Genomic DNA, 26,734 nt, shown 5'->3' on the forward strand with positions numbered 1-26,734 from the left:
TCGAATTTGGACTATTCCCTAGAGAAAGTACACAAAAATTAGCTTGAAATTCACATTTTTTCAATTCTAATTTTCACTTCGACCTTTGATAAATCTGCCCCTACGTGTCAAGGCACACTGCTCTGCACTGAAAAGTACAGCTTCTGCTTTAGCGCAGGTAAATGGAGCGGAGGTCAGCTTTCCCGTTTTTGACCTGATCTCCTTTCCACTCCAGTGGAAATCAATGGAGCTCGGAAAGGGAGCAGATCTGCTTCGCTCTGCCTGAAAAAAAGAATGTGGGCTGAGACCTTGAGCAGCAGAGCAAACACTTTGTGTGCCCCTCAGCCTAAGTGCTTTTAAAAAGTTTTTGGAACTCCAAGGTGAATTCTGATACGCTAAAATATAATACATTTTTCAATATTAGAAAAATGGCAAAATAGAAATAACAGAAAGCAATTGAAAGAAGTCTTTATTTCTGGTGTACTTTACGAAACCTACTTAACTGAAAATAAGTGTGTGGAAGGTGAATAACCCCTATAAATGAACACAGGTTACTTTCTAACACTCCACCCTCATTTCAGCCCAGGACACCACATTTAATATAAATTACATACATGTCAAAGAATGATGATGCTATTAGGTCATATACTCAAATTAACCTAGAGAGCAGATCTTTTTTTAAAAAAAGGCAAAAAAAGTATCAATGTTTGCCATAAGGGAGAAAATGTGTCAATTACAAATGTATCACTAACTATGCCGTAACTCTGCATTAGGACTGATACTGAATTGATGTAGTGATGTGGGGAAGGGATTTAAAATGATCAGCCTTCCTTAACACTTAACATTTAAATATGTACATTAAAATATGCCTCTCTCAGACGTTTTATACACTAATCAATATACTAGGTGCTGTAGAGACCTGCCTAAAAAGCAATAGATGTACGCCTCGTTTTTTACCAGCTGAGGACAAAGCTTCAGGTATACAATATGAATATACTTATCCTCCAGACATGTACTTTAAAATATGCGCGCACATACTTTGCAGACTATATTACAGGTATGGGATCTGTTGTGCGGAAACCTTTCATCCAGAAAGCACTGAATTACAGGAAGGTCATCTCCCATAGACATTTTAATCAAATAATTCTATGTTTAAAATTCATAATCATAATTAAGGCAATTGCGGTAGGATTGCGGTCAGATACCGATAGGGAAGCCCGTTGGAGGACCCCACACATGGGCGATAAGCCACATAGTCTGTCGGCAGCTTTTGCCTGCCCGTGCATGGCCAGCTTTAGATATGTCATCCGTGTTGCAGGCAAAACAAGCCTATTGGATTTTTTTGTAGACTTAAGGTATGAAGATCCAAATTACAGAAAGACCCCTTTCTTGAAAACCCCAGCTCCCGAGCATTATGAATAATACAGTAGATCCCATTCCTGTATATCTGAAGATTTAAGCTGGCCATAGATGCAAAGATCCGATCGCACGAATCATCGTACGATCGGACTTTCCCATCTCCCAACCCGCCACTAACCATTCAGATCAAAGTCTTACCAGTCAGATTAGTTAAAGAACAGATCAGCAATGTTCTGCCCCTGACAGCAATCGTACGATATCTATGTCCAACCAAAGCTAGTGACAGTCTCCCACTGAAAATCGTACGATCTGCAATACACGCAGAGATATTATCGGCAGCCGACAGAAATTTTCTAACCTGTCCGATCGACCAAACGACCGATCTCTGGCGGACGAAAAATGTCAGGACTCTCCACCCACGGTTCAAAAATTGGACGAATCCTCGATTCATACAATCAGATCTTTGCGTCTATGGCCATCTTTACACATAAATACTACAAACAATGTAAACTATGGATGCACTGAATCCAGGATTCGGTTCGGGCTTCGGCCTTTTTCAGCAGGATTCGGATTTGACCGAATCCTTGTGTCTGGCGGAACCGAATCCTAATTTGCATGTGTAAATTAGGGGCAGGAAAGGAAAGCACAAAACAAGAAAGTGAAAAAAAAATGTTCACACTTTTTCCTCTCACCCTTAGTTTGCCTATGCAAATTAGGATTCGGATTTGATTCGGTATTCAGCCGAATCTTTCACAAAGGATTCGGGGATTCAGCTGACTCCCAAATAGTGGTTTCGGTGCATCCCTAATGTAAACACATATATCCTAATATCCTATTGTTAAATATGGTGGACATTGTACATATTACTTTACAGTGAACACACCATATACAGAGCAAACATATATAATTTTATACTATGCATTTATGTAACTTTCTCACTCACTACAGACTCTCTGTGAATAAAGCCAGATTTTCAAAGAAGCAAGATATGTATGGCTAAGAACGCTAAAACCTTAAATGAAATTCAAGTGTATCTCTTTCCACTGGGATCCCCAGTGACTGACACTGTGTAAAGCAAAGTTAAGCAATATGTGTAGTTCTCACAATGTGAATCGTACACATAAAATGTATACTTCATACACACACAGTGATTCATCCTCTATATGCTTTAATGTACACAATGTGCAATCATTTTTTCATCTTTAAAAATGTATTTCTACCCCAAAAAACAACTCCCGGACAGATGTCTCTATGGTATTTGGACCACCTCAGGCAAACTATCCCCTGTGAAGCACGAACACCTATAAACTTCATACACACAGAAGAGCTAAGAATTTCTATTCCTAATCGTTGCCCACACAAAGTCCTTAATCCATTGAGGCACGGGAGCCCCAATAGTTCCTTTAGTACCAGCAGTCACACAAACACTCAGTGTGAATACACAGCCTGCGGCTGCCCGCACTCCTCCTACTCACCACTGCTCCCTCGCTCGGATAGAGTTGAGACGGAGGTCTGGCCCATTTCTCAGGTTCCCACAGGGGCCTTATGTCCGGCAAAATCATGCGGCTCCCGGGCAACCCCTACCTTGCTTTTCCATCACAAATAATTCCTCGTAACTCATTTCTCTGCTGGTTAGGGCTGTCCTGTTCCCAGAGAGCTGCAACCAGATGCAGCTAGGGCTCCTATGCTTATAGCCAGTTGAATGCCTGTCATTCCTGGAGCAGATTAGTGTGGGTCACAGGTCACACACATACACACTCCCACCCCAGGCCTCCTTCTTTGCACTGCCCTTTTGCAGGGCTTCGTTCACCAAGCCCAACGCCAGCAACTTGGCTCTTTTTGTTGTTCTTTTCTGCCTCTGTGGCTTTTTGGTGCCTTGCTGTAGAGTAACCTCCCCCTCCCTCTCTAGCATGTACTGACTTCTTTCCTTCCGCTTCTCGAGCGGGCTACAGTTTAGATGGAAGCCCATTAGGCCTATTGTCTGAGTGAGGGTGTAGGCTCCCGCAGTGTAAATTATCTACCCCCTCTCCCTTGTCCAAGGTGTCAAATAGGTGGGACATTTGACAGTAAAACAAACTTTTTGGCAGAGGAGTTTGACACCTTTTTTTAAGTGCTAGTGCTAAGTAAAAAGCCTGGGCTGATGTGCAAATCATTTACATTCCCAATCCGATTGCAAATAGTACAAGATACCTCCGAACGGTCCCGTTTTTAGAGGGACAGTCCCTCTTTTGACAGCTCAACCCACAGTCCCTCGTTTGTACTGGAAAGTCCAGTTATTCTCTGCACTGAACAGCCAGAAAAAGAAACAAAGTTTCTAACTTAATTGGCTTTTGGCAGAGAACAATTCCGAGATAAGCAAATAAATAATTGTAACAATATAAGATAACAGGTCCCTTGGGAAAAGTTACACTCACAGCTTAAAGGGCAAGTCACCTTCATTAGCAAAACTGTAACAACTGGAAAAAAAACCCCACAGAAATATGTTCAAACTTTCATAACCTGTCAAATTTTGTAAAATTAATATGGTAATTAGGGGTGTGGCCACACAATGGGCATGGTCAAAAAATTCACTGCGCTACGTGCGGCAACTTTTTTGTCCCTCTTTTTATTTCCAAAATGTTGGGAAGTATGCAAGACAACATATCAAATGTTGAAACTGAAAACCATTGTTGATTTCTCAAAAATATATATTCGAATCTGATGCCAGCAACTTGTATCAAAAAAATTTGCACAGGGGCAACAAACGACTGGAAAAGTTGTATAATTCTAAAAAGAACCGATACTAGAGAAGCAGGGTCTCTCAGAAGCAGGGCTGTAACTGCACGGGGCCCATGAGGTATAGGGGGCCCCATGAGGCCCTACTTAATGAGCAATTTCAATATATGTGGGTAAAACGGGACAACCTCTGGATATTTTGGGGGCCCTAAAATAAATTTGCTGTGGGGCCCAGTAACACCTCGTTACACCACTGCTCAGAAGTAAAGATACACAGTATGGAGGGGTATACCATACCTCCTAACTGTCAGATTTTTCACGGGAAAGTCCCGATTTTGACAGCTCAGCCTGCAATGCAGAATTGTTAGTGAAATGTCCCAAGTTTCTCTTTGATATCCTGCACTGAACAGCCAGGAAAAGATACAACGTTTCTGAAATGTAATTAAGTAAGAGGATCTTGACAGAGAGCACATACACTTAGATACATTTGTAACTATTTAAGATAAGCAAGATACAATTGTAGTAAGTCTCTTGGGAGAACTGACACTCATAGCTTAAAGGGCAATTCACCTTCATTAGCAAAACCGTAATAACATAAAAAATGACCCTAAAACCCCCAGAAATTTGTACAAACGTTCCATAACCTGACAGATTTAGTAAAATGGATGTGGTGTTTAGGGGGTGTGGCCATAAAATGAGCTTGATCAAAAAATGTTGTCCCTCTTTCCATTTTTGAAATGTTGGGAAGTATGCACCAGACTATGAAACACTGTACAAGCAAATAATGCAACAATTTAAGATTAACTTTGAATAAAATGCTAAAAATGTGTAGATTTCATAATCTAGAGTATATTAATATCATTAAAACATTCAGAGAATCCAGAGAAATCACTGTACACAAGGCCAAAAGCCAATATTGGATGCCGTGCTCTGGGCCCTCAGGTAGCACTATATTAAAAACAAACACAATTCTGTAGAAAAAGAGTCTGGGTGCTAAACTGCAGTCCAGACCCATTATGAAACTAAAAATATCACTAAGGACACTCCAAACTGTTGAGTAGCTGTGATCCGATATCAAGAATAGGGTAACATTTCACTTTCAAAACTACAGAAATTAGTCTCCTCAGTTCCCAAAAGTTTACAGTGTTGAGGTGATACAACACAGTCCCAAATTTTTGGAAAACGTGGTTGTACTAAAAGGCCCATGTAGATTGTGCTATGTATAGAGACTACAAGATTCATATATCTTAGGTTGAATAAGCACTGCAGCCAGCATTAAGCAGCAGACTGAAACAACAGTTGGCAAACCTTTTACTTGAAAAAGTGTCCTTTGATATTATTTTAAAATGATTTGTGCTGTCAGGTTTAATAGTTCAATACTCATTTTTTTAATATTCATTATTTTAATCATGGATATTTATTGTTTTTTTGAATGTGCTAGAATATGTTACACTAAAACACTGAACTGGAACTAATGTACCTTTATAGGCTATCCACACTAGATGGTTGTGCACAAATAATCAAAGAGGTCACTTTTCACTTACTAGCTATTGAGAAGGGTGTGGTAAATCCTCATACCCATAAAATCCTCAAAATGTGTTCTGTTTCTTTGGTGTATATTATCACTTAAATCTTCTATGAACATTGGGATCAAGTTATTAATTACATTTGCGGTCTATACTGGGGAATTGATCGGTGAGCTTCTTTGATCCCAATTCCCAGAAGTATATTTTTGTTACAAGGGCACAATAAAAAGCAGTGCAGACAAAGGTGTGGGTAGGACTAACCTTACTCTAGTAAAACAGATCAAAGAGGAATGCAGGGTGGCTAGTAAGTATTTTTTTCTGCTAAAAGCTACATGTTAAAAAATGTGCCAAATGTTAATATAATATAATGCAACAGCAACAGCACCTCGTTCCAATAAAGCTACCAAGTAGCTGCGCAGAAGTGTAATGGGCAAAAAATAAACCAAAGTGGCCACCAAGCATCTTGTATCTCAGATTAGCAAGTCTTTCTTATGTACAACCAACATTTCAATCCCCATTGGGCTAGCAAAAAGTAACATAGTAACATAGTAAGTTAGGTTGAAAAACTACACACGTCCATCAAGTTCAACCTTTTAACTTTTTTTTTCATTGTTTTTAACCTGCCTAACTGCCAGATGATCCAGAGGAAGGCAAAATACCCCATCTGAAGCCTCTCCAATTTGCCTCAGAGGGGGAAAAAAATCCTTCCTGACTCCAAAATGACAGACTAGTCCCTTGATCAACTTGTACTATGAGCTATATTCCCTGTATTCCCTTGCTAAACTTGCTAAAAAGCCATCCAACCAGGGGCGTTTCTGCCTTGAGACAAGGCTTAGTACCTTGCCTCAGATGGCATCTCCCCAGAAGTTACAAGGGGTGGCAAAAAGCCGCTCCTTGTAACTATAAGAGCCGAATTTCCAGTTTTCAAACCAGAAATTCAGCTTTTCTAGCGCAGAGAGCGCAATTTCGCTCCCTGCACTAGCGATAAGACCCCCCTGGACTCCCTTCGGAGATTTTAAGGTAAGCACAATGGGCAGGGGCAAAAAAGCCTGGAGCGTGCCTGCATCCAACCCTTTCTTAAAGCTATCTAATGTATCAGCCTGTACCACTGATTCAGGGAGAAAATTCCACATCTTCGAAGCTCTTACTGTAAAAAAAAACCCTATTTAGGCGGAAACTCTTTTCTTCTTATAGGAATGGGTGACATTGTGTCAGCTGGAAAGACCTACTGGTAAATAAAGCATTAGAGAGATTATTATATGATCCCCTTATATATTTAAATATAGTTATCATATCACCCTTAAACGCCTCTTCTCCAGCGTGAACATCCCCAATTTTGCCAGTCTTTTCTCATAGCTAAGATTTTCCATACCTTTTACCAGCTTAGTTGCCCTTCTCTGGACCTTCTCTAACACAATAATGTCCTGTTTGAGAGATGGAGACCAAATTTGTACAGCATACAGTATTCTAGATGGGGCCTTACCAGTGCTCTATAAAGTGGAAGAATGACCGCTTAGGGTGCAGTTTTTAAATACATATGTCCTTAGGTACAAAGATAAAGCATCAAACATTTGCCAGGAGTCCTTCAAATATGATACTTACATGAATTGGGTTATCAAGTATGTGGAATGTGGAGACTATTGCTGCTTGGAGCCTGCAACATATATTTAAATTAAAAATCTGTGGTAGTCTGAACCTTTATAAAATGTGGTGGTCAAGCAATTAAAACCATATTTTAACCAGACTACAAGACTTGTACATACATGTACATAAATAGTAAAAAGTTTCTGTGTGCACATAATTCAATACCAGTTTGCATTTGTATGTAAGGCTATAGAGAATAGAGTTAAACTAAACTGAAGGCTGCAGTTGTAGTAGATTGTATAGTAATGTACAGGACTGTATTAAGGTCCGATGCTGCCCTAGGCATCTGACCTAAACACGCCCCCTACGTGATGCATTTGTCGTCAGAGCATCATGCGCGTGACGTCGCACACACACAGACGTTGCGGAAGTGACGTCACTATGACGTCCTATGGAAATCTGTGGAAGAGGCTGGGCTATTTTTTTTTTAATTTAGAAAATAAATTTATAGGTACCTGAGGGCCACCCCCAAAACCTGCTGCCCTAGGCACAGGCCCTAGAGTGCCTTAATATAAATACGCCCCTGGAAATGTACATATATTGGATGCTGAGAATAATGCTTTATATAAGGGAACTTACTTGAAACCTTCAGCTGTTGTTGCACTAAATTTCTAAGCAGGATTGGGAGATGCAGCCCAACAATATTTGGGCTTCAGGTTAAAAAACCTTGCCTTTTATAAAAGATAGAGCCCAATACAGGTTATATTCTCTGGGCTCTTATACCCATTAATACAGCTCCTTGAGAATTATAATTTATTTTTGTCAGGAGACAGAGCCCCTGAGAATTGTATAATTATTGTGCAGATTCTCCACAGGAGAGGTTACAGGGTATATATGACCTGTGTGTCTAATAGGGATAAAGAAAACAAAGCAAAACACATATCGTTTCAAGAGTGCAAAGATAGACTGTCTCATAAAATATTAATGCCCCCACTTTCCATAGTGCAATACCACAAAGACAGGGATAAGCACATTTCATACTGCTGTCCACTTTAAATTCCAGCTCTGGAAAAAAACAAAAGAATAACCTGGGACGGTGAATTGTAAGCATTTAAAGGAAAACTATCCTTTCATATATTTTCTATATTGAATTCAAGCTATTATATTGGTTATTTGTCCCATGATTTAGATGAAGCTAATCTAATAATTCAAGAAAAAAAATTAAGAGAAATGCAATATATGAATTAAAGAAAGAAAATCAACAGAAAAAATGCATCTAATTTACCTTCACTGTAACTATTCAATCAATTCCCTGTATCCAAGAATGTATATTTTCCTTAACTTAATTAGGGCCCACCACCAGTGGCATAATTAGATATTACTGGGCCCCCTTTCAAATTTTTTATAGATTCCCAAAATGTCTACAGGTTGACCTGTTTTACCAGTATTTATTCAAATTGTATATAAATTAATGTCTTGTGGGGCGCCCAATCAGCAGGTAGTATTTACTTTTCCTGTTTAAAAGCCTTAGGTGTTACTATGGGTTACTGTACCTTGACAAACATGCATTTTATAACATATGTGGGGATCTTTAATTACTTGGTAATTTAATTACCAAGTGGTAATTAATTATCACTTAAGACTTTGAACTTTTTAAGTTTTTAAGAACTTTTCCCTAGCAATTATTTTTCATTATGAGTCCTTCTATCATAGACAGGAGATGCCATCAATCCTTACTTTGATGAGTGACTGCAGAGATATCTGTAATGAAAGAACCCATCGCAAAAAAAACAAACAATTAGAACATTTTAAAAAAAGTGGTTTCTTCTTAAAGGAAAACTATACCCCCAAAATGAATACTTAAGCAACAGATAGTTTATATCAAATTGAATGACATATTAAAGAATCTTACCAAACTGGAATATATATTGACATAAATATTGCCCTTTTACATCTCTTGCCTTGAACCACCATTTCGTGACTCTATCTGTGCTGCTTCAGAGATCACCTGACCAGAAATACTACAATACTAACTGTAACAGGAAGAAGTGAGGAAGCAAAAGACAGAACTCTGTCTGTTAATTGGCTCATGTGACCTTACATGTGGTTTGTATGTGTACACAGTGAATCTTACGATCTCAGGGGGTGGCCCTTATTTTTTAAAATGGCAATTTTCTATTTATGATTACCCAATGGCACATACTACTAAAAAAGTATATTATTATGATAATTGTTCATTTACATGAAGCAGGGTTTTACACATGAGCTGTTGTACTTAGTATCTTTTAATAGAGACCTACATTGTGTTGGGTGTATAGTTTTCCTTTAAATGCTATACCATCGTCTGTCCCTATTATTGAGGCAATGTGGTCATGTGCACTATTTTTTGCACCCATATTCAAAGTTGCATTTGAGCAACTTGAAAATAGCTTGACCTACTGACTTCAAGAATGACAAATGAAACTTGCAGCTGGACAGTTTGCACATATCAAAAAATGGAAATTTGTACAGTGTGTGCAAATTGCAAAAAAAGGCTACATTGTGGGAAAACATGGCAAACTATTATGTTTTTATACCTAGGACATTGTTAAATGATGCCCATGATTTTCAAGCATGCAAACATTTCTTTGTTCTTAAGGCCCACAAAATTTTTATATCAAAAGATATATGTCCCAAGACTCATCTTCAGTAAAAAAAGATATTTATTATTCACATTCTTTAAAAAGTATTATGATACATACTGACCCCACATGGCCCACCTTACGCGTTTCGCCGGCGCTTAGTCATAGGTGTCTCAATCAACAGCATGTGTTACACAATATTTAAACCCAAATAATCCCTCCTATTTTTCCTTAATACCCAATCGGGTATTTTGTGGGATTATTTCTCCGTATATCATAAATACTTTGCACTAGTATATCTTTCCACACAAATATTTATATTATAAGCCACACAAATGATATGATATTTTAAAGTATTTATGATATACGGCTATTCAGGGCAGCCATCAAGGGGGGACAGGGGGGAGAGTTGTAGGGGGCCCGAGGGTAAGGGGGGGCCCGACCACGCCACACTTACTTGATTAGCTGGGCCCCCCATCTTTCTGAGAGCTGCTGACTTCGGGAATGCATGGACGTTTAAGAGGCCATGGCCACCAATTTTCTTATAATTTGTGTGGGGGAGGGCCCTGGACACCAATTTTGCCCACCAATTTTTTTTTCTCATGTGGGTTCCTAGCCACCAATATTTTTTAATGGGGAGGCCCTAACCACAAATGTTTTTTATGGGGGGCCCTGACCACCAATATCTCGTATGGGGCCCTGCGATTTCTGATGGCGGTCCTGCAGGTATTTATACAAAGATTTCTCTCTCTCTCTCTCTCTCTCTCTCTCTCTCTCTCTCTCTCTCTCTCTCTCTCTCTCTCTATATATATAAAAATAAATTTCTACATTAAATTACAATTTATCAGATTTATTGAAATGCTAATGAGACTTAAATTGTGATATACGCTCTAGAAGATACAATACTAATGCCCCACAGAGGTAGATCTGTTTATATATGGAACAAGTAGGGTTAATCCCTTTGATTTTAGATCTGGTCTGGAGAAATAATCCCACAAAATATCTGATTGGGTATAAAGGAAAAAGGGGAGGGATTATTTGGGTTTAAATATTGTGTAACACATGCTGTTGATTGAGACACCTATGACTAAGCGCCAGTGGGTGCGAAACGTGTAAGGTGGGCCATGTGGGGTCAGTATGTATCATGATACTTTTTAAAGAATGTGAATAATAAATATCTTTTTTTTACTGAAGATGAGTCTTGGGACATATATCTTTTGATATAAAAATGTTGTGGGTTGATGGCCTTTGAACCGGGGCATGTCCCTTTGACTCTGCCTTAGGCCATTGGACTCCTGATTATAAAATACTGTCTGATTTACGGTTTATGGGGACCTTAAAAGATGGATTTGATCTACAAGTAATTCAATGATTTTATTTTTTAATTTCTTGATTTAAATTGTTCTTAAGGCCCCCAAACACGGGACAATAAAAGCTGCCGACAGACCAAGTCGGCAGCTTATTTGCCGTGTGTGGGGCCATCTGACGGGCTTCCCCGATCGATATCTCGCCAAAAGTCGGTTGGGCAGGTTCAATGTGATGGCTAGAGGGTTGAAGTAGATTTTAAAGAAGGTGTGGGGGGGGGTTCAGTAAAGGATTCCGTGGAAGATGCGGTATTGGGCAAAGGAAGGGAAAATGGGGGAGGATATTTGGGTGGGTGTACTGTTAAGGACAGGGAGGACCACATGTCATATGTTCAATATGGTACCAGTATTAAATGTATGTTGCAAATGCAAGAATTCTGACTAGTAAAATGGGAGAACTAGAGCTGCTGGTGGGAAAATATGATGTGATTAGTATGGCCAAAACATGGCTGAATGGGTTTACACATAGATAGGAAACTGGCTACAGGATCAGGTACAGAGGGTGGTTGTTACTGGTACATTCTCTACTTGGACTAAGGTTCATAGTGAGGTCCCTCAGGGCTCCGTATTGGGTCCACTTTTATTTAACTTGTTCATTAATGACATAGGGGAGGGTATTGTAAGTAATGTATCAGTGTTTGCAGATGACACAAAACTAACCAGCCCAATTACTTTCATTCAGGATGCAGCATCCTTGCAACAGGATCTTGACAAACTGGCAATCTCGCAGCTAAGCAGCAATGTTGATAAATGTAAAGTTATGCACCTGGGATGTAAAAATATCCAAGCCACTTATACCCTTAATGGGACTGCACTAGGCAAATCTTTAATGGAAAAGGACCTTGGAGTCCTTGTAGATAATAAACTTGGTTGTAGCAAGCAATGCCAGTCAGCAGCTTCAAGGGAAAATAAGGTATTGAGCTGTATTATAAGGGGAATTGATTCACGGGAGGAGGGGGTCATTCTTCCACTGTTTAGAGCACTGGTAAGGCCCCATCTAGAATAAGCTGTACAGTTGTGGTCTCCAGTGCTAAAACAGGATATTATTGTATTAGAGAGAGCCCAGAGAACCAGAGAAGGGCAACTAAGCTGGTAAAAGGTATGGAAAATCTTAGCTATGAGGAAAGACTGGCCAAGTTGGGGTTGTTCATGCTAGAGAATATATATATATATATATATATATAGTATAAAGTTGTGCTCACCACTATTTTTTAAAACCATTAGGCGGGGTGCAATGAGGCTGTGACCACAAAATACATATAGACAAATACAAGAGTCCTCTGCACTCAACCCATTATCAATATATTTAAGACAGAGACATTTTGTGCATACTGCTACTGAAAAATGCCTTACCCTTTCAACAAAACAGGGATTATTTGTCCATATATTGCAATTTATTTATTTAAGCTGGCCAACTACGTCAAAGTCATCCCATATGTGGCCAGTCCTATACTCAATTTTATCTGATTCATTAAGAATTCTATTGCTTCATTATACATTTTACAAAGGGACTAAGTTTTACCTGCAGCTTACTAGCTGCTTTCAAAGTAAAACTCCCATACTTGGCTGCCATTTTATTAGACACCAGTGGGATCACCTGACTATAACTGTGTATTTGTCTATATGTATTTTGTGGTCACAGCCTCATTGCACCCCCGCCTAATGGTTTTAAAAAATAGTGGTGAGCACAACTTTCCCTTGTTTGTTATAGTTTATACAGGAGCAGTGTCCAGCTCAATGTTGTAGCTCCCACCCTTCCCAGCTATAGTCAGGTGATCCCACTGGTGTCTAATAAAAGGGCAGCCAAGTATGGGAGTTTTACCACTTAAGCGCAGGCAGAGCCGGGCCAACCCGACCAGGCGCCCTAGGCAACCTGGCCGGGCACGGTGCCGGCTTAGTGTGCGCTGGAAATACGCGCATGCGTGCAAGCGCATTTAAAACAGAAATTACCAATGCCAGTCAGGGAGACACAGGACAGGACACAGGGTAGGCGACAGAGCAGGTACGTGCCTGGCGCCCCCTCAGCTTTACGCCCTAGGCACGTGTCTACTCTGCCTACCCCTAGTTCCGGCCCTGAGCGTAGGACTGGCCAGATATGGGATGACTTTGACGTAGTTGGCCATCTTAAATATATTGCAATATATGGACAAACAATCCCTGTTTTGTTTAAAGGGTAAGGCATTTTTCAGTAGCAGTATGCACAAAATGTCTCTGTCTTAAATATATTGATAATGGGCTGAGTGCACAGGAATCTTGTATTTTGCTATATATATATATATATATATATATATATATATATACATACATACACGCAAAGTCTCCTGGCACTGATGTCAGTGCTTGCGTAGTTGGGTTTTTTTTAGTAGTACATATGAACTATTTATGTAACATAAGTATCAGATACTAAAATATTCTGGAGCACTAGTGGCCAGTTGTCTTTTCATTTGCAAACTACAGGCCTTAAGAGATTTCAAAAGGTTTGAGTGCTTGAGGGCAATGGGCAGTGTATGCAATATTTCAGTCTTTTTTTTTTTATAGCTATGTTATAGCCCTAATGACATCAGGCCTGCATTTATGACGGTGGCCTTTGAACATGAACAGGCCTCCTTATCCCACCTTGTAGGAATCTTCCAAATAACTGTGTACTGCACTGGTTGCATTTCCCTATATTGAGCACTACCAAATTGAAAAAGGGAAAAAGTGTTTTGCTACCTCTTTAATGTAAATGATTTATGTCATATTTTATAAAACAACTATTTATTTATTTGTCTGTAATTGTTTTTCCATTTTACAAGAATTAAAAAATAATCTAGTATGTGATAGAAATAAGAAATTGTCCAAACAGTAAAACTGCACTCTATGAAGTAGTGGTATTGGCTCCCTCTCCCCAGACTGAGCACAATTGGCAACAGGGCTATATGCACCTCTGGTTGCAAAGATGGATCAATACAGTTGTCAGATCATCAGTTGCTTCATAACGCACCACACATCTAAAGGATAAAAATAAAATCATATTGTGCTATAGCTAAGGAAAATGCAATTACCTACTTCTAATAGAAGCAGAGCATCAGTAAACAGTGGGTCCCAGCCAATACTAGAGGGGGGTTCAATGACTTGACTAGAAGTTGATGCATTTTTGCCTTGTCTTTCCCACAGTATGGTGATGGTGCTGAGTCCATACTGAGTTGCTTGTAACATATAGAGGTGGTACAATATATTTGAGTCTTGATAATACATAATTTTATGATACTTTACACTTAAATTATATTGACCCTAGTGTCATGGGTGTGTTAAGTGTGTTATATGAATGTGGTACGTCATTAAACTATACGCTACATAGACAGGGACATATAGGAATAATAAACAATTTCTGAAAAATATCACTCAAAGCATTGGAACTATAAAATATATAATAAAGTATATTAAAAATACATTAAATATAATATATGAGCTTTTAAAGGGGATGCTCACCTTTCTGACAATAGTCCTAATTTAACAGCCCCTGTCAGAAAAAACATTCTTTAATTCACCTTTGAAAAAAAAAGAGTTGTCACCTTTTCTGGATATTACTACTGTATATCTGTGTTGGCAGATATCACAACATCAGCAAGTAAATTTTTTTCAATCACATTCCCTGTATGTAAACCCTCTATTTCCTTATTCTCCCTAATAGCCAAGGGTTATATGCAGGGCCAGAACTAGGGGTAGGCAGAGTAGGCACATGCCTAGGGCGCAATGCTGGAGGGGCGCCAGGCACGCACTTTCTCTGCTATCCCCTAGTCCGGTCCCTGCTGTGGCCGACATGCGTGTTTGCGCTAGTGTGAATGCGCGAAAAATACTAGTGCGCATGCGAGAAAGTGCGCATGCGCACTTGTATTTTTTCGCGCATGCGTACTTGTGTCTTTTCGCACATACGCACTAGCGTATTGGGCGCTTTGCCGGGCCAGGCTGCCTAGGGCGCCTGCCCGCGTTGGCCCGGCACTGGTTATATGGCCAAGTCAAAGAGCATTGGGCAGAGGGGGCACCGTTGAGGAGGGCATATGCCCTTGGATAGACTTCGATTAACCAGCATCCTGGCCCATGAATGAGCATAGAACAGGCCTGTCAAGCGAGGAATGGCAAATGCAGGGGGCTGCTAACCATGTTCTGAGTCTAAGGCCTTGAAGCGGGCTAATACTTCCCACAGATACTGCCACTGAACTGTGTCAAAGGCCTTTGTTGTGTCCACTGACACTACGATTCTAGTCCCTGAATTATTGTGCTGGTTAGCCAAGTTAGTAAAAAGGCACCATATATTAATATCAGTTGCCTTAAAGGGCATAAAGCGCTGATCCGAATACTTTGGCTCCAGTAAGGGCAACTTAAGTTTGTTGGCTAAGACCTTGGCAAATATTTTCAGAGTTAGTAAGGATATGAGTCAATATGACTCATATGGGTTAGGAGGGTATTTCCCCACTTTAAGAATTAGGGTAACAATGATATGGTTGCTAGGGTCAAAATTACCCTAGCAACCTGGCACTGATTTGAATGAGAGGTTGGAATATGAATAGGAGAGGGTCTGGAATTAAAGCTGAATAATAAAAAGTAGCAATAACAATGAATTTGTAGCCTCACAGTACATTTGTTTTCAGAGACCCTCATTTGAAAGCTGGAAAGTAGTAGGCAAATAATTCAAAATCTATACAAAATAAAAAATTAAGACCAATTGAAAGTTGATTAGAATTAGCCATTCTTTAAAAATGTTTAGGGTAATTTGAGGATTAGTGTATGCCTTTGATAATTGTGGTGGGTCGAAGAATGTGTGTAGGCCTACTCCAATTTTCATATGTAACCCTATTTATGGTTGTATTGGCATGTCCTGTTCTATTCTGTATGCATCTGTTCGGTGCAAATAAAGACATTATTTAAAAAATGTCAAATGCAATTAAAGGTACTATATATATATATATATATATATATATATATGTGTGTGTGTGTGTGTGTGTGTTATTGTGCAAAAGCTGTAGGAGAAAGCAGCAAGTCTTGTTAGTGCGTGTTTTTTCCTCTGTAAAGTTGCAGAGGGAGTACAAACATACTCTGTCCTGCAATCCTGGAACAACCGGCCTGACAACACCAAATCTTGTACCACCCTGAATTCCTTGTGTATATATACACATCTCACTAGAAATGTATTCAAATACCAGAAATACTTGTATTGTAAATACCGTAAATTCTTCAACTTCAATATCTCTTTATCAATACTGTATGTTCTTATTATTTACTTGTAAAATAAGAATTATCTCAGAGGTACTAGTGTTCTCTCTAGTGGCCAAAAGTGGTAACAACAGTAAAAATTTAGACGCAAGTCTGAGTGCAAAATCTTTTTTGTTTAACAAACACAAAATGTATCTTACTGAAACCAGACCCCGCAGTCCCAGTTTCTTACTGAAACGTCCCAAGTTTCTCATTGATCTCCTGACGCCATAAAAAGATACAACGTTTCTAAAACTTAATTAAATAAAAGGCTTTTTATCAGAGAACCCAGAATACTCAGCTCCTGCACTTAGATACATTTGTAACTATTTCATATAAGCAAATATACTATTGTAACTATTTAAGATATGCAGGTCTCTTGGGAGAACTGAGACACAACTTAAAGGGCAATTCACCCTTCATTAGCAAAATGTAATGACAAAATATGACCTTAAAACCACCAGAAACGCGTTCAGACTTTCCATAACCTGCCACATTTTGCAAAATGAACATGGAATTTAGGGGGTGTGGTAAAAAAAATTGCATCGATGTTAGTAAATATACTGCATATATGTTTCACTGTTCGGTAGTTTCAGACTGGGATTGTAAAGAGATGTTGTACTCAGATCCTTAAATGATAATGTAACAAAAGGTGCAATGTCTGTAAGACAGGAGAGCTAACCACCACAATCATTTCATCTGATGAATTAGCCAAAGTTTTGAGATTTTTAAAATGCAAATTCTGAGTAGCAAAAAACACAGTCATTTTGAAATACAAATTGTCATACTGCCAGTGAATAATGTTAGAATTTTAGATCTGTGGCCCTTGTATTTGTGAAGGGCAGAACAGGGGAAGGCACATTGACATCCCTGCTCCCTATCTGCTCCCTATCTGCTCCCTATCTGCCCCCTAGCTTGTGCATCATACAAAGAAGTCAGGCCATCATAGGGCAGGCAGTAAGGACAGAGATGGCTTGCGGCAAATCATGCTGGACTTTATTATTGGATACAGGCAGGGCCGCCATCAGAAATCTCAGGGCCCCATACTTAAAAATTTCCTGGGCCCCCTGGGCTGTGCCCACCACAAGCCCCACCTACTGGTCCGCACTCCCCACCCCACAGGTCCACCCCCCCACACACTAAAAAAAAAAAAACATTGGTGGCTATTGTTCCCCCAAAAAAATATTGGTGGTCAGGGCCCCCCCATTGAAAAAAAACATTTGTGGTCAGGGACCCCATTAAACGTCCATGTAAAAAAACTTGCCCCCCCAGAAGTTTAACAAAATTGGTGCCCAGGGCCCCACCACACAACAGGGACCACAAAGGGTTACCTTTAGGGGGGCCCTACCATGCTGTACTTACTTCATTAGCTTGGCCCACCTGCTGTCAGTGAGCTGCCAACTACAGAAGGGAGGAGGGGAGCACAGGTGGCTGCATCTTCTTCCAGTGACAACATTTTCTTCCCTTATTGGTCACAGAATTTCAAGTCCTGGTAAAGCTGCATGGTGATTGGATGAGCTGGAGGAGATGTTCAAACCTCAGCTATCCAATCCCTGAGCAGCTCAACCGGGACTTAAACTCAGTGACCAATAAGGAGAAGTAATGGACAGAAGATACCTCCCCGAAGTCAGCAGCTCTCAGAAAGTAGGGGGGCCCGGCTAATCAAGAAAGTACGACGGGGTCGGGCCCCCCTTACCCTCGGGCCCCCTACATCTCTCCCCCCTGTCCCCCCCTGATGGCTGCCCTGGGTGCAGGTGTACCCTTTATATACTTTGGGGTTTTCAAACGTCTTGAGCTTAGTTAGGGTATATTTGTGTGCTATTAATGTGGAAATGGTCTTGTGGTAACATGGGTGTGGTTTAAAGTGGGTGTGGTCTAAAACAGGGAGTGGCTAACACTGGCTTCCGTTATCAACCCACCACCATGTAGATTAGAAAAATTCCGGCCCTCTGTACCATATAAATTGGACAGCACTGTTATATATCGTTCAAACCAGTCCCTATAACAGTGGAGTCAAAAGCCCCTATCACACAGATAGATACTGATTTCACTTTCATCAGGAGCTAATTAACTTAGTTATTAGCTCCCCCAGTGAGGGGTATCACAGCCCAGTCTGTCCTGACCCTGGGTGGAGGCACTGTCAGGCTCTGCTGGGATTAAAGTCAGGGAACTTTGGGTTTCTGGCTAGATTTGGCCAGGTGAGCAGCCTGATTGGTTGCTCACTATATGTTACCTGACCTCTGCAGCCCCAGCCCAGCTGCAGCCTGATTGGTTGCAGTTAGCCAATCAGGGCTGACTCTGCCCTATTTAAGGCCAGCCCTCCAAACACTCCTTTCCGGAGCATTATATGGCCATCCTAGTACTGTGACAGCGCCCCTAGCTAGGTTGTTCCCGCTCTTTTTCCCTTGATTCTACCTTGTCCTTCCTTGCCTTGTTTTATCTTCATTGAACTTTCCCTGCCTTGACTGTTCTTGCTTCCTGTTCTACCTTGTAACTTTCCCTGACTTCACCTTGAACAGACCTTGCCTTGCCTGATTTCTGCTTCCTGTTCTGCCTTGTACCTAACCCATCCTGCTCTCCAGTCCTCTTGCAATCCTGCTCTCCAGTCCTCTTGCTATCCTGCTCTCGAGTCCTCCCACTATCCTGTCCTCCATTTCTAAGCCTTCACCGTCCTGTCTCATCCTTTTAGTCTGCTCCCAATCTACGCCCTCACCACCCCATCGTATGCAGTCTGTTCCTGTCCTCACCTTCATCCTATTCCTCCTTCACCCATTCCAGCCTGACTCATCGCCCTCTTCATCCTGTCAAGTCCATTCCTGATCTCTGTCCTGCTCCAATCTGCACCTGTTCCAAATCTGACTCATCGCCCTCGTCACCCCATTCCTGCCTTTCGTTGACGTGTTCCCTTTGGCACAGACAGCCCCTGCCTCAAGGACTCGTCCTTCCCTCATCAGCCTCCACAGTGCCCCCTACCTATCATTGACAGAATGCTCCGGCCACAAGAGTCTGCAAGGGCTGTTCCTGTGCTTTCCAACCCGATTCCCAAAAAGACTAAATACTCTATTTTGACCCCCAGGTACTGTGATGGCTCCCCAACTAGAAGGAAGTTCTTCTCCTTTCAGAGAAAGAATGCTTTTTGAGGGCTTCCCCGGTTGATCAAGTATCTGAGATCATTTTCTTTCTGCTAGAAGGTAAAGATCTATCCTGGGCAAAGAACTTACTGTGCAGTAAATCTCCTTTAATCTACAACACTGCTCAGTTTCTGCCGGCATTTATAGATGAATTTGATCCAGTTCCAGGGCTATCCCTCAGCAGTCTGCTCCAGTTCCAGGGATATCTACAGCTCCAGAGGGGCTTCCCAGCAGCAGCCACTGCCTACAGCTCCAGAGGGGCCTTCCCAGCAGCAGCCACTGGCTACAGAGGGGCCTTCCCTTTTCCTACAGTTCCAGAGGGGCCATCCCTGCTGCCTACAGCTCCAGAGGGGCCTTCCCCGCTGCCTACAGCTCCAGAGGGGCCTTCCCCTCTGCCTACAGCTCCAGAGGGGCCTTCCCCGCTGCCTACAGCTCCAGAGAGGCCTTCCCGGCAGCCTCCGCTGCCTACAGCTCTAGAGGGGCCTTTCCGGCGCCTCTGCTGCCTACAGCTCCAGTGGGGCCTTCCCGGCAGCCTCCACTGTCCACAGCTCCAGAGGGGTGGTTTCCCAGTAGCTTCCGCTACCCACAGCAATTCCTCAGCAGCGGCTGCCCCCTGTGCCAGCTTCCCAGCAGCTGCCAGGCTCTGCTGGGATTCGAGCCAGGGACCTTTGGGTTTCTGGCTCGATGCCTTAACAGTTTGGCCAGGTGAGCAGCCTGTAGGGTTGCACACTATATGTTACCTGGCCTTTGCAGCCCCAGCCCAGCTGCAGCCTGATTGGTTGCAGTCAGCCAATCAGGAGTGACTCTGCCCTATTTAAGGCCAGCCCTCTGAACACTCCTTGCTGGAGCATTATATGGCCATCCTAGTACTGTGGCAGCGCCCCTAGCTAGGTTGTTCCTCCTCTAGCCCTTTTTCCCTTGATTCTGCATTGTCCTTCCCTGCCTTGCTTTATTTTCATTGTACTTTCCTAGCCATGACCTGACTCCTGCCTTGCCTGTTCTTGCTTCCTGTTCTACCTTGTACCTTTCCCTGACTTCACCTTGAACCAACATTGCCTTGCCTGATTTCTGCTTCCTGTTCTGCCTTGTACCTAACCCATCCTGCTCTCCAGTCCTCTTGCTATCCTGCTCTCCAGTCCTCACTCCTTCTGCTCCAGTCTCCTTCTGATCCTGTCCTCCCGCTATCCTGTCCTCCAGATCCACGCCCTCACCGTCCTATCTCATCCTTTCAGTCTGCGCCTGATCTATGCCCTCACCATCCCGTCCTATCCAGTCTGTTCCTGTCCTGACCTTCATCCTGTTCCCCCTACACCTGTTCCAGCCTGACTCATCACCCTCTTCATCCTGTCAAGTCCATTCCTGATCTTCGTCCTCTCCGTCCTGCTCCACTCTGCACTTTTCCATTCCTGCCTTTCCTTGCCGTGTTTCCTGCCTCAAGGACTCATCCTATCCTCATCAGCCTCCACAGCGCCCCCTACCTAATCCTTGACAGGCACGCCAATTCATAGTGTACCTGCTCTGCCCAGAAGTGGAGACACAATACTCCTGTAGCACCACATTAAAGGAAATCGAAGTAGGAATCACTGCAGATAATCCACTTATAATACCAGACCAGGCCTATGCATGGGCGCTAAAGGAAAATGTGAACCCGAAACATGCATTTGTAATTGATCGTGTATTACCTGAACTTACACTAGAGATGCTGAAGAGTGTCCTGTCTAAATATAGACCTTTACAGTCTGCACATCTGATAGCAGATGATGGATCAACCATGGATGCTTATGCAGTCCTGCTTTTCAAAGTAAGTGATACACTCAATGCAGAGTGGGGGGCATATGTTGTGTTCCCCAGGGTAATCTATTGATGGGATGCCACCTGGTGTATCCAAAGACTGATTGTTGCCCCTTGTAAATTGAAGCACCAAGTTTACCAGCAGGCTATACTCGTAAAAAAAGGAGGTTGCTGTCATCACCGCCATGCAATGTACTGTACTGCGCACATTAAAGCAAGGACCACCTATAATGAAGACCAGTGAAGCTAAGGATGTCGGCATTACAGAGCATTCCTTCAATGATGCAATAACCCAAATGACAGAGGCATTGCATTGGCTCAGGGTCTGCAGCTGAGCAACAATAAAAGCTAAAGACCTTTTCAGGTATAGAACCTGTCCCTACCAGGGAAGAGGGATTTGAGACCTGGAAGTAGTCTGCTTTATGTTAGATGAGTGGGCTTGCTCAGAACAAACCAAGAGACCGCTTCTGCATATGGGAAGCACGAGGACCCTGACCAGTGATTGGCTGACTTTAAACAGATGAAGCAGAAGTTTACAGAGGATGTGTCTGCATTCACACTCTGGCTAGAGAATATGCTGTGGAAGCTATTTTCTAAGAAAGTCATTGCAGCAGAGGAAGTAGACAAACTGCTCCTAAATCAATTGTTAGAGGGGATGTCACCCTTCTCCCCCATGTATTACACTTTGCAAATACTCCTGAGTGTTAAAACAGACACAGGCTTTATTGACCGTATGAAAGTGATTAAGCAAGAGGAGGCAACCTTATGCTTTGCCGGGACCACACCTGTACCAAAGCAGAGTCCAGCTTTACCTATTAAGAAGGATAGCAAGGTTACTAGAGGGGGGTACAACATATAACCCCGGCCCAAAAGAGGTCCCAGTCAGAGTGGCACCAGGGGGTACCTGCCACTAACCCTATCAGTTGTTTGGGTGTGGTAAGGATGACTATTTTGTTAAAGACTGTCCTGAAAAAGATTCCCTCAAGCCAAGTAACTGTCATAACCAGGTTATAAAATCCTTTGCGAAAAGGCACCGAAGCATGGTGGACATTCTGTTAGATGGGCATCCAGTACAAACCCTTTTTGATACTGGGTCACGGTAATCCATTATAGTTACTATGTGCAACATCTCGCACACAAACCTTTACAACCCGCTAGAGGTTTAGAATTGTGGGGGATGAACCAGCAGGCCTGCCCCATACATTGGATGCTTTTTATGATGAGGTAAGTAAGATGCTGGGCAGTGGGGGAGCAGTAGATGTGATCTATTTGGATTTCACCAAAGCGTTTGATATTGTTCCCCAGACTGCTTTCTAAACTAAGGTTCGTTGGGCTTAATGAAGTAATTTGCACATGGATAGGAAACTGGCTACAGGATCGGGTACAGAGTAAGGAAAGGAGGTTCCGCTTAAATATTCGCAAGGGTTTTTTTTACAGTGAGAGTTGTGAAGATGTGGAATTTTATCCCTGGATCAGTCGTACATGTGGATTCATTAGACAGTTTAAGAAGGGGTTGAGTGGCTTTTTAGCAATGGAGGGAATACAGGGTTATGAAAGATAGCTTATAGTGCAAGTCGACCCAGGGACTAGTCCGATTGCCATCTTGGAGTCAGGAAGGATTTTTTCCCCTCTGAGGCAAATTGGAGAGGCTTCAAATAGGGTTGTTTGCCTTCCTCTGGATTAACTAGCAGTTAGGCAGGTTAAAATGTTGACCTTGATGGACATTTTTTTTTCAACCTAACTTACTATGTTACTACAGATGTGTGCTGGCTGAAAGCTCCCAGAGGCTGTGGCCTAGAATGGATGGCATGTTGTTTTTGGAAAGAAAAGAGTGGGGGAAGAAAATATCCCTAGTTGTTCGAATGACTGTCCAAAATCTTTCTCCATATGTTATGGTAATCTGGCCTAAACAGCAGTTGGTGTATTGCTATTGCTATCATGAGATTTCTGTCTTTGCTGATGTTTAGTCCACTCCAGTATCTGCTTCTGTATCAAAGTGCCGTTTGATTTTGGGTATTCCCCTGTTTCTGAGAGTAAAAGCAGAAGCCGAGTAAAGTTCTACAGGCATGCAGACAATTCTTTTCAACAGACAAAATGGATGTAGGGTGTGCTAAGAGTACGCAGCACACCTTCCGCTTATCCAACCTCACTCCATTTAAAGGGGACCTGTCACCCTAAGAAATAATTCCAAATTCTTTATTATCGTGTTAGCTTAGCAAAATAAACTTTACTTCCACTATATTTATTATTTACATTTTGTTTCATTCTGTCTTAGAATTACACTATCACAGCAAGCAGGCAGGAGCCATTTTGTAGACACTGTTATTAAGATAAATTTTGTATCACCCCAAAATCTTGTGTATGCACCAGAATGGGGAACGTAATGCCCATGCTCAGTGCCTTACATAATTATAGAGCCTGAGGAGGGAAGGGGCAATGTGAGAAGTGCAGTGATATGTAGGAAATGCTGAATTGAAAGTGAAATTAATGGACTGCCCCACCTCTATGCCTCAGGCAGTCCAAAAGGGCATCAAATATTTGATTATACTTCCAGTGTAGAATGTACTCCTAACATTTGTTTTTTTTTTAAAGGTTTTTATTTTGCATTTTATAACAATAAACAAACAAATAATAAACTGTGCATGGTTCTGTTATTATTGTAGTCATCACAGTACAGCATATACATCCTGTACATTTGTATACATTTTGGTTCAGTTATGGTTCTGTATCTGTTATCCCTAGACAGCTTGAGCAGTGTGTATATGTATAGCTATATAGCTACTAGCTTGTCATCCCTGACATTAAGGGGCACATTTACTATTGGTCAAATATCGAGGGTTAATTAACCCTCGAAGCTAAATCCTTTGACTTCGAATATCGAATTCGAAGGATTTAGCGCAGTGATTAAATCCTTCGAATCAAACGATTCAAAGGATTTTAATCCATTGATCGAACGATTTTCCTTCGATCAGAAATTGGTTAGAAAGCCTATGGGGACCTTCCAGGACAGCCTGGAGGGAGTTGCCTGGGTTATCCAGATACAACAGTATGTCGTCTGCATAAAGAGAGATGCGTTCTTCTACTCTCCCCAGGTGGAGTCCTGTGATGTTGTTTGCCTGGCGAATAAGGATTGCTAGATGCTCTACTGCCAGGGCAAAGAGGAATGGCTATAATGGGCATCCCTGTTGAGTGCCCCTATAAAGGTTGAGTGCAGCTGATAAGTGGCCATTAGAGCTGACTCTCGCTACTGGTTGTTTATATAGTAGCTTCATCCATCAAATGAATTGGTCCCCCAAGCCACATGTCCTGAGGATTTCCCAAAGGTATGACCATTCTATAAAGTCGAATGCTTTTGCCGCATCCAGTGACACTACTACTCGTGAGCCCTGGTTGCCATGAGTTGCATGCAAGTTTGTAAATAGCCTTCGATATTCACATTAGTGGATCTATTGGGCATAAATCCATTGTGAACTGGTTCAACTATTTCCTCTATGGTTTGCTTCAGTCTGGTGGCCAGGACATTTGCAAACACCTTGGCATCTGTGTTAAGCAGGGAGATAGGTTGGTAAGATCCGCATGTTAAGAGGGTCTTTTCCTTATTTCGGAATGACCACAATTAGTGCCTCATTGAAAGAAGGAGGAAGGTGGTCTTCCTCAGTAGCATGTATTATAGTCTTGTGTAACCAGGGGGAAAGAATTTCACTGAAGATTTTGTACCAGTCTGGCGGGAGGCCATCGGGACCGGGTGTTTTGTTGGATTGAAGGGAGGCTTCTACTTCCACTTCTACTAGGGTAATAGGGGCATTAAGAAGGGCCTTTGCGTGTGGTGACAGTTAACGGAATTGTATAGCATCTAGGTAATTCGTTAATTGTTCAGTTGAATAGTTGACTTTGGTGGCATACAGAGTTTGGAAGTAGGTTGCAAAGGTGTCAGAGGAGAGAGGTTTGTTACTATGGTACCTGAGGGGGAGGCAATTTTGGGGATAGTGTTGGATGGGGTTTGAGATTTAGAGCGATATGTCAGAATTTTCCCATTCTTTTCCCCTTTCCTAAAATAGTTTTTTATTTTTCTAAATGCAGTTTCTATATTTTGTGTAAATGTAAAGACTAAATAAATAAGTCATAAGCATAAGGCATGGCTAACATTTTCTATTTTTTGCAGTACTAGCAATGTGTAGGAAGAAGCGCTAGCAGCTCAAATTACAGACCTCAGGCAGTACATCTGACATGGTAAGTGAAGTGAAATGTGCTAAATAGTAAACACAGCTGTGTGCAGGAACAGGAAGGCCCATTAGCTCTTGACCATGTTACTGAATGCTTGATTATATCCTGTTATGTTAACAAAAGCTGCAGTTACAGATGTCCAATAGAAATTATATACAGTAGAACACTCATTTTAAAATTTTCAGAGGAGGAAAAAAATGCATAATGTTATGTACTGGGGGACCACAAAAAATGGGCATGTAAAAAAAACTGATGCCTGAATGTGATGCCATCATTGATGGGCGAATTTCACAAATTTCCTGCGAAATTTACAAAACGGATGAAAAATTAGCGAATAGCCAATTTTGACACTGGCGAAAATTTGTCTGCGCCTAAATTAGATGCAAGGTACAGCCCAAACGTTACACTAGCGGTTCACCATAGGCCTCATTTACTAACAGTACACCTGCAAAATTTTTCATTGGTTTTTAACATATAAACTTAGGTAAAAATTGTGGTTTTACAGGTATGGGTTTTATTATCTGGAATCCTTGGGACCTGGGTCTTTCCATATGTTCATATAAAAACATTTTTAAACATTAAAAAATGAACACATTTGCCACCAATAAGGATTTATGCTAGCTTTGTTCTGTTTACTAGTACAAAGTAAAGCAGTGAAACATTTTAGAATAGTTTTCTAAAATAAGATTCCATAGAAATTGCGGTGTTGCCTGTGGCGCAGCAAGCAATTGGTTTTGATTTTTTATTATTTGTGGTTTTTGAGTTATTTAGTTTTATATTCAGCATCAGCAGCTCTCCAGTTTGCAGTTTCAGAAATTGTAAACTGCTAGGTTCCAGATTACCCTAGCAAACATGCATTGATTTGAGTAAGAGACTGGAATATGAATAGATAGGAGAGGGCCTGAATAGAAAGATGAGTAATAAAAAGTAGCAATACCAATACATTTTTAACCTTACAGAGCATTTTGTGATGGGGTCAGTGATCCCCATTTGAAAGCCAGAAAAGATAAGAAGAAGGCAAGTTATAAAAAAATACTATGAAACATAAATAATGAAGACCAATTAAAAAGTTGATTAGAATTGGCCATTCCATAACATACTAAAAGTTAATTTGAAGGGGAACCACCCCTGTATGTAAAAAAATATATATCTTTCTCCATTAAATAACTGTTATGCAAAGTCATGCCAGATTCATGGGGCCAGATTCA

General features: G+C 41.4%; 1 protein-coding gene across 3 annotated transcripts in view; it reads right to left on the reverse strand.

The window, feature by feature from the left end:
- LOC108716779 (phosphatase and actin regulator 2) overlaps positions 1-26,734 on the reverse strand; it is a 126,661-nt gene that overhangs the window by 76,722 nt on the left and 23,205 nt on the right. The window contains exon 1 of one of the 3 annotated variants that reach the window (XM_018263226.2): positions 2,814-3,284. The exons of 1 other annotated variant lie outside the window; for it this stretch is intronic. In XM_018263226.2, coding sequence (XP_018118715.1) covers positions 2,814-2,859 — 46 coding nt within the window. In that variant the 5' untranslated portion in view covers positions 2,860-3,284. Of the gene's footprint in view, positions 1-2,813; positions 3,285-26,734 lie in introns of those variants that run through there. One more of the 3 variants, XM_018263225.2, reaches the window with a different exon arrangement.

The sequence above is a fragment of the Xenopus laevis genome, chromosome 5L (assembly GCF_017654675.1).
Source record: "Xenopus laevis strain J_2021 chromosome 5L, Xenopus_laevis_v10.1, whole genome shotgun sequence".
Lineage (NCBI taxonomy): Eukaryota > Metazoa > Chordata > Amphibia > Anura > Pipidae > Xenopus > Xenopus laevis.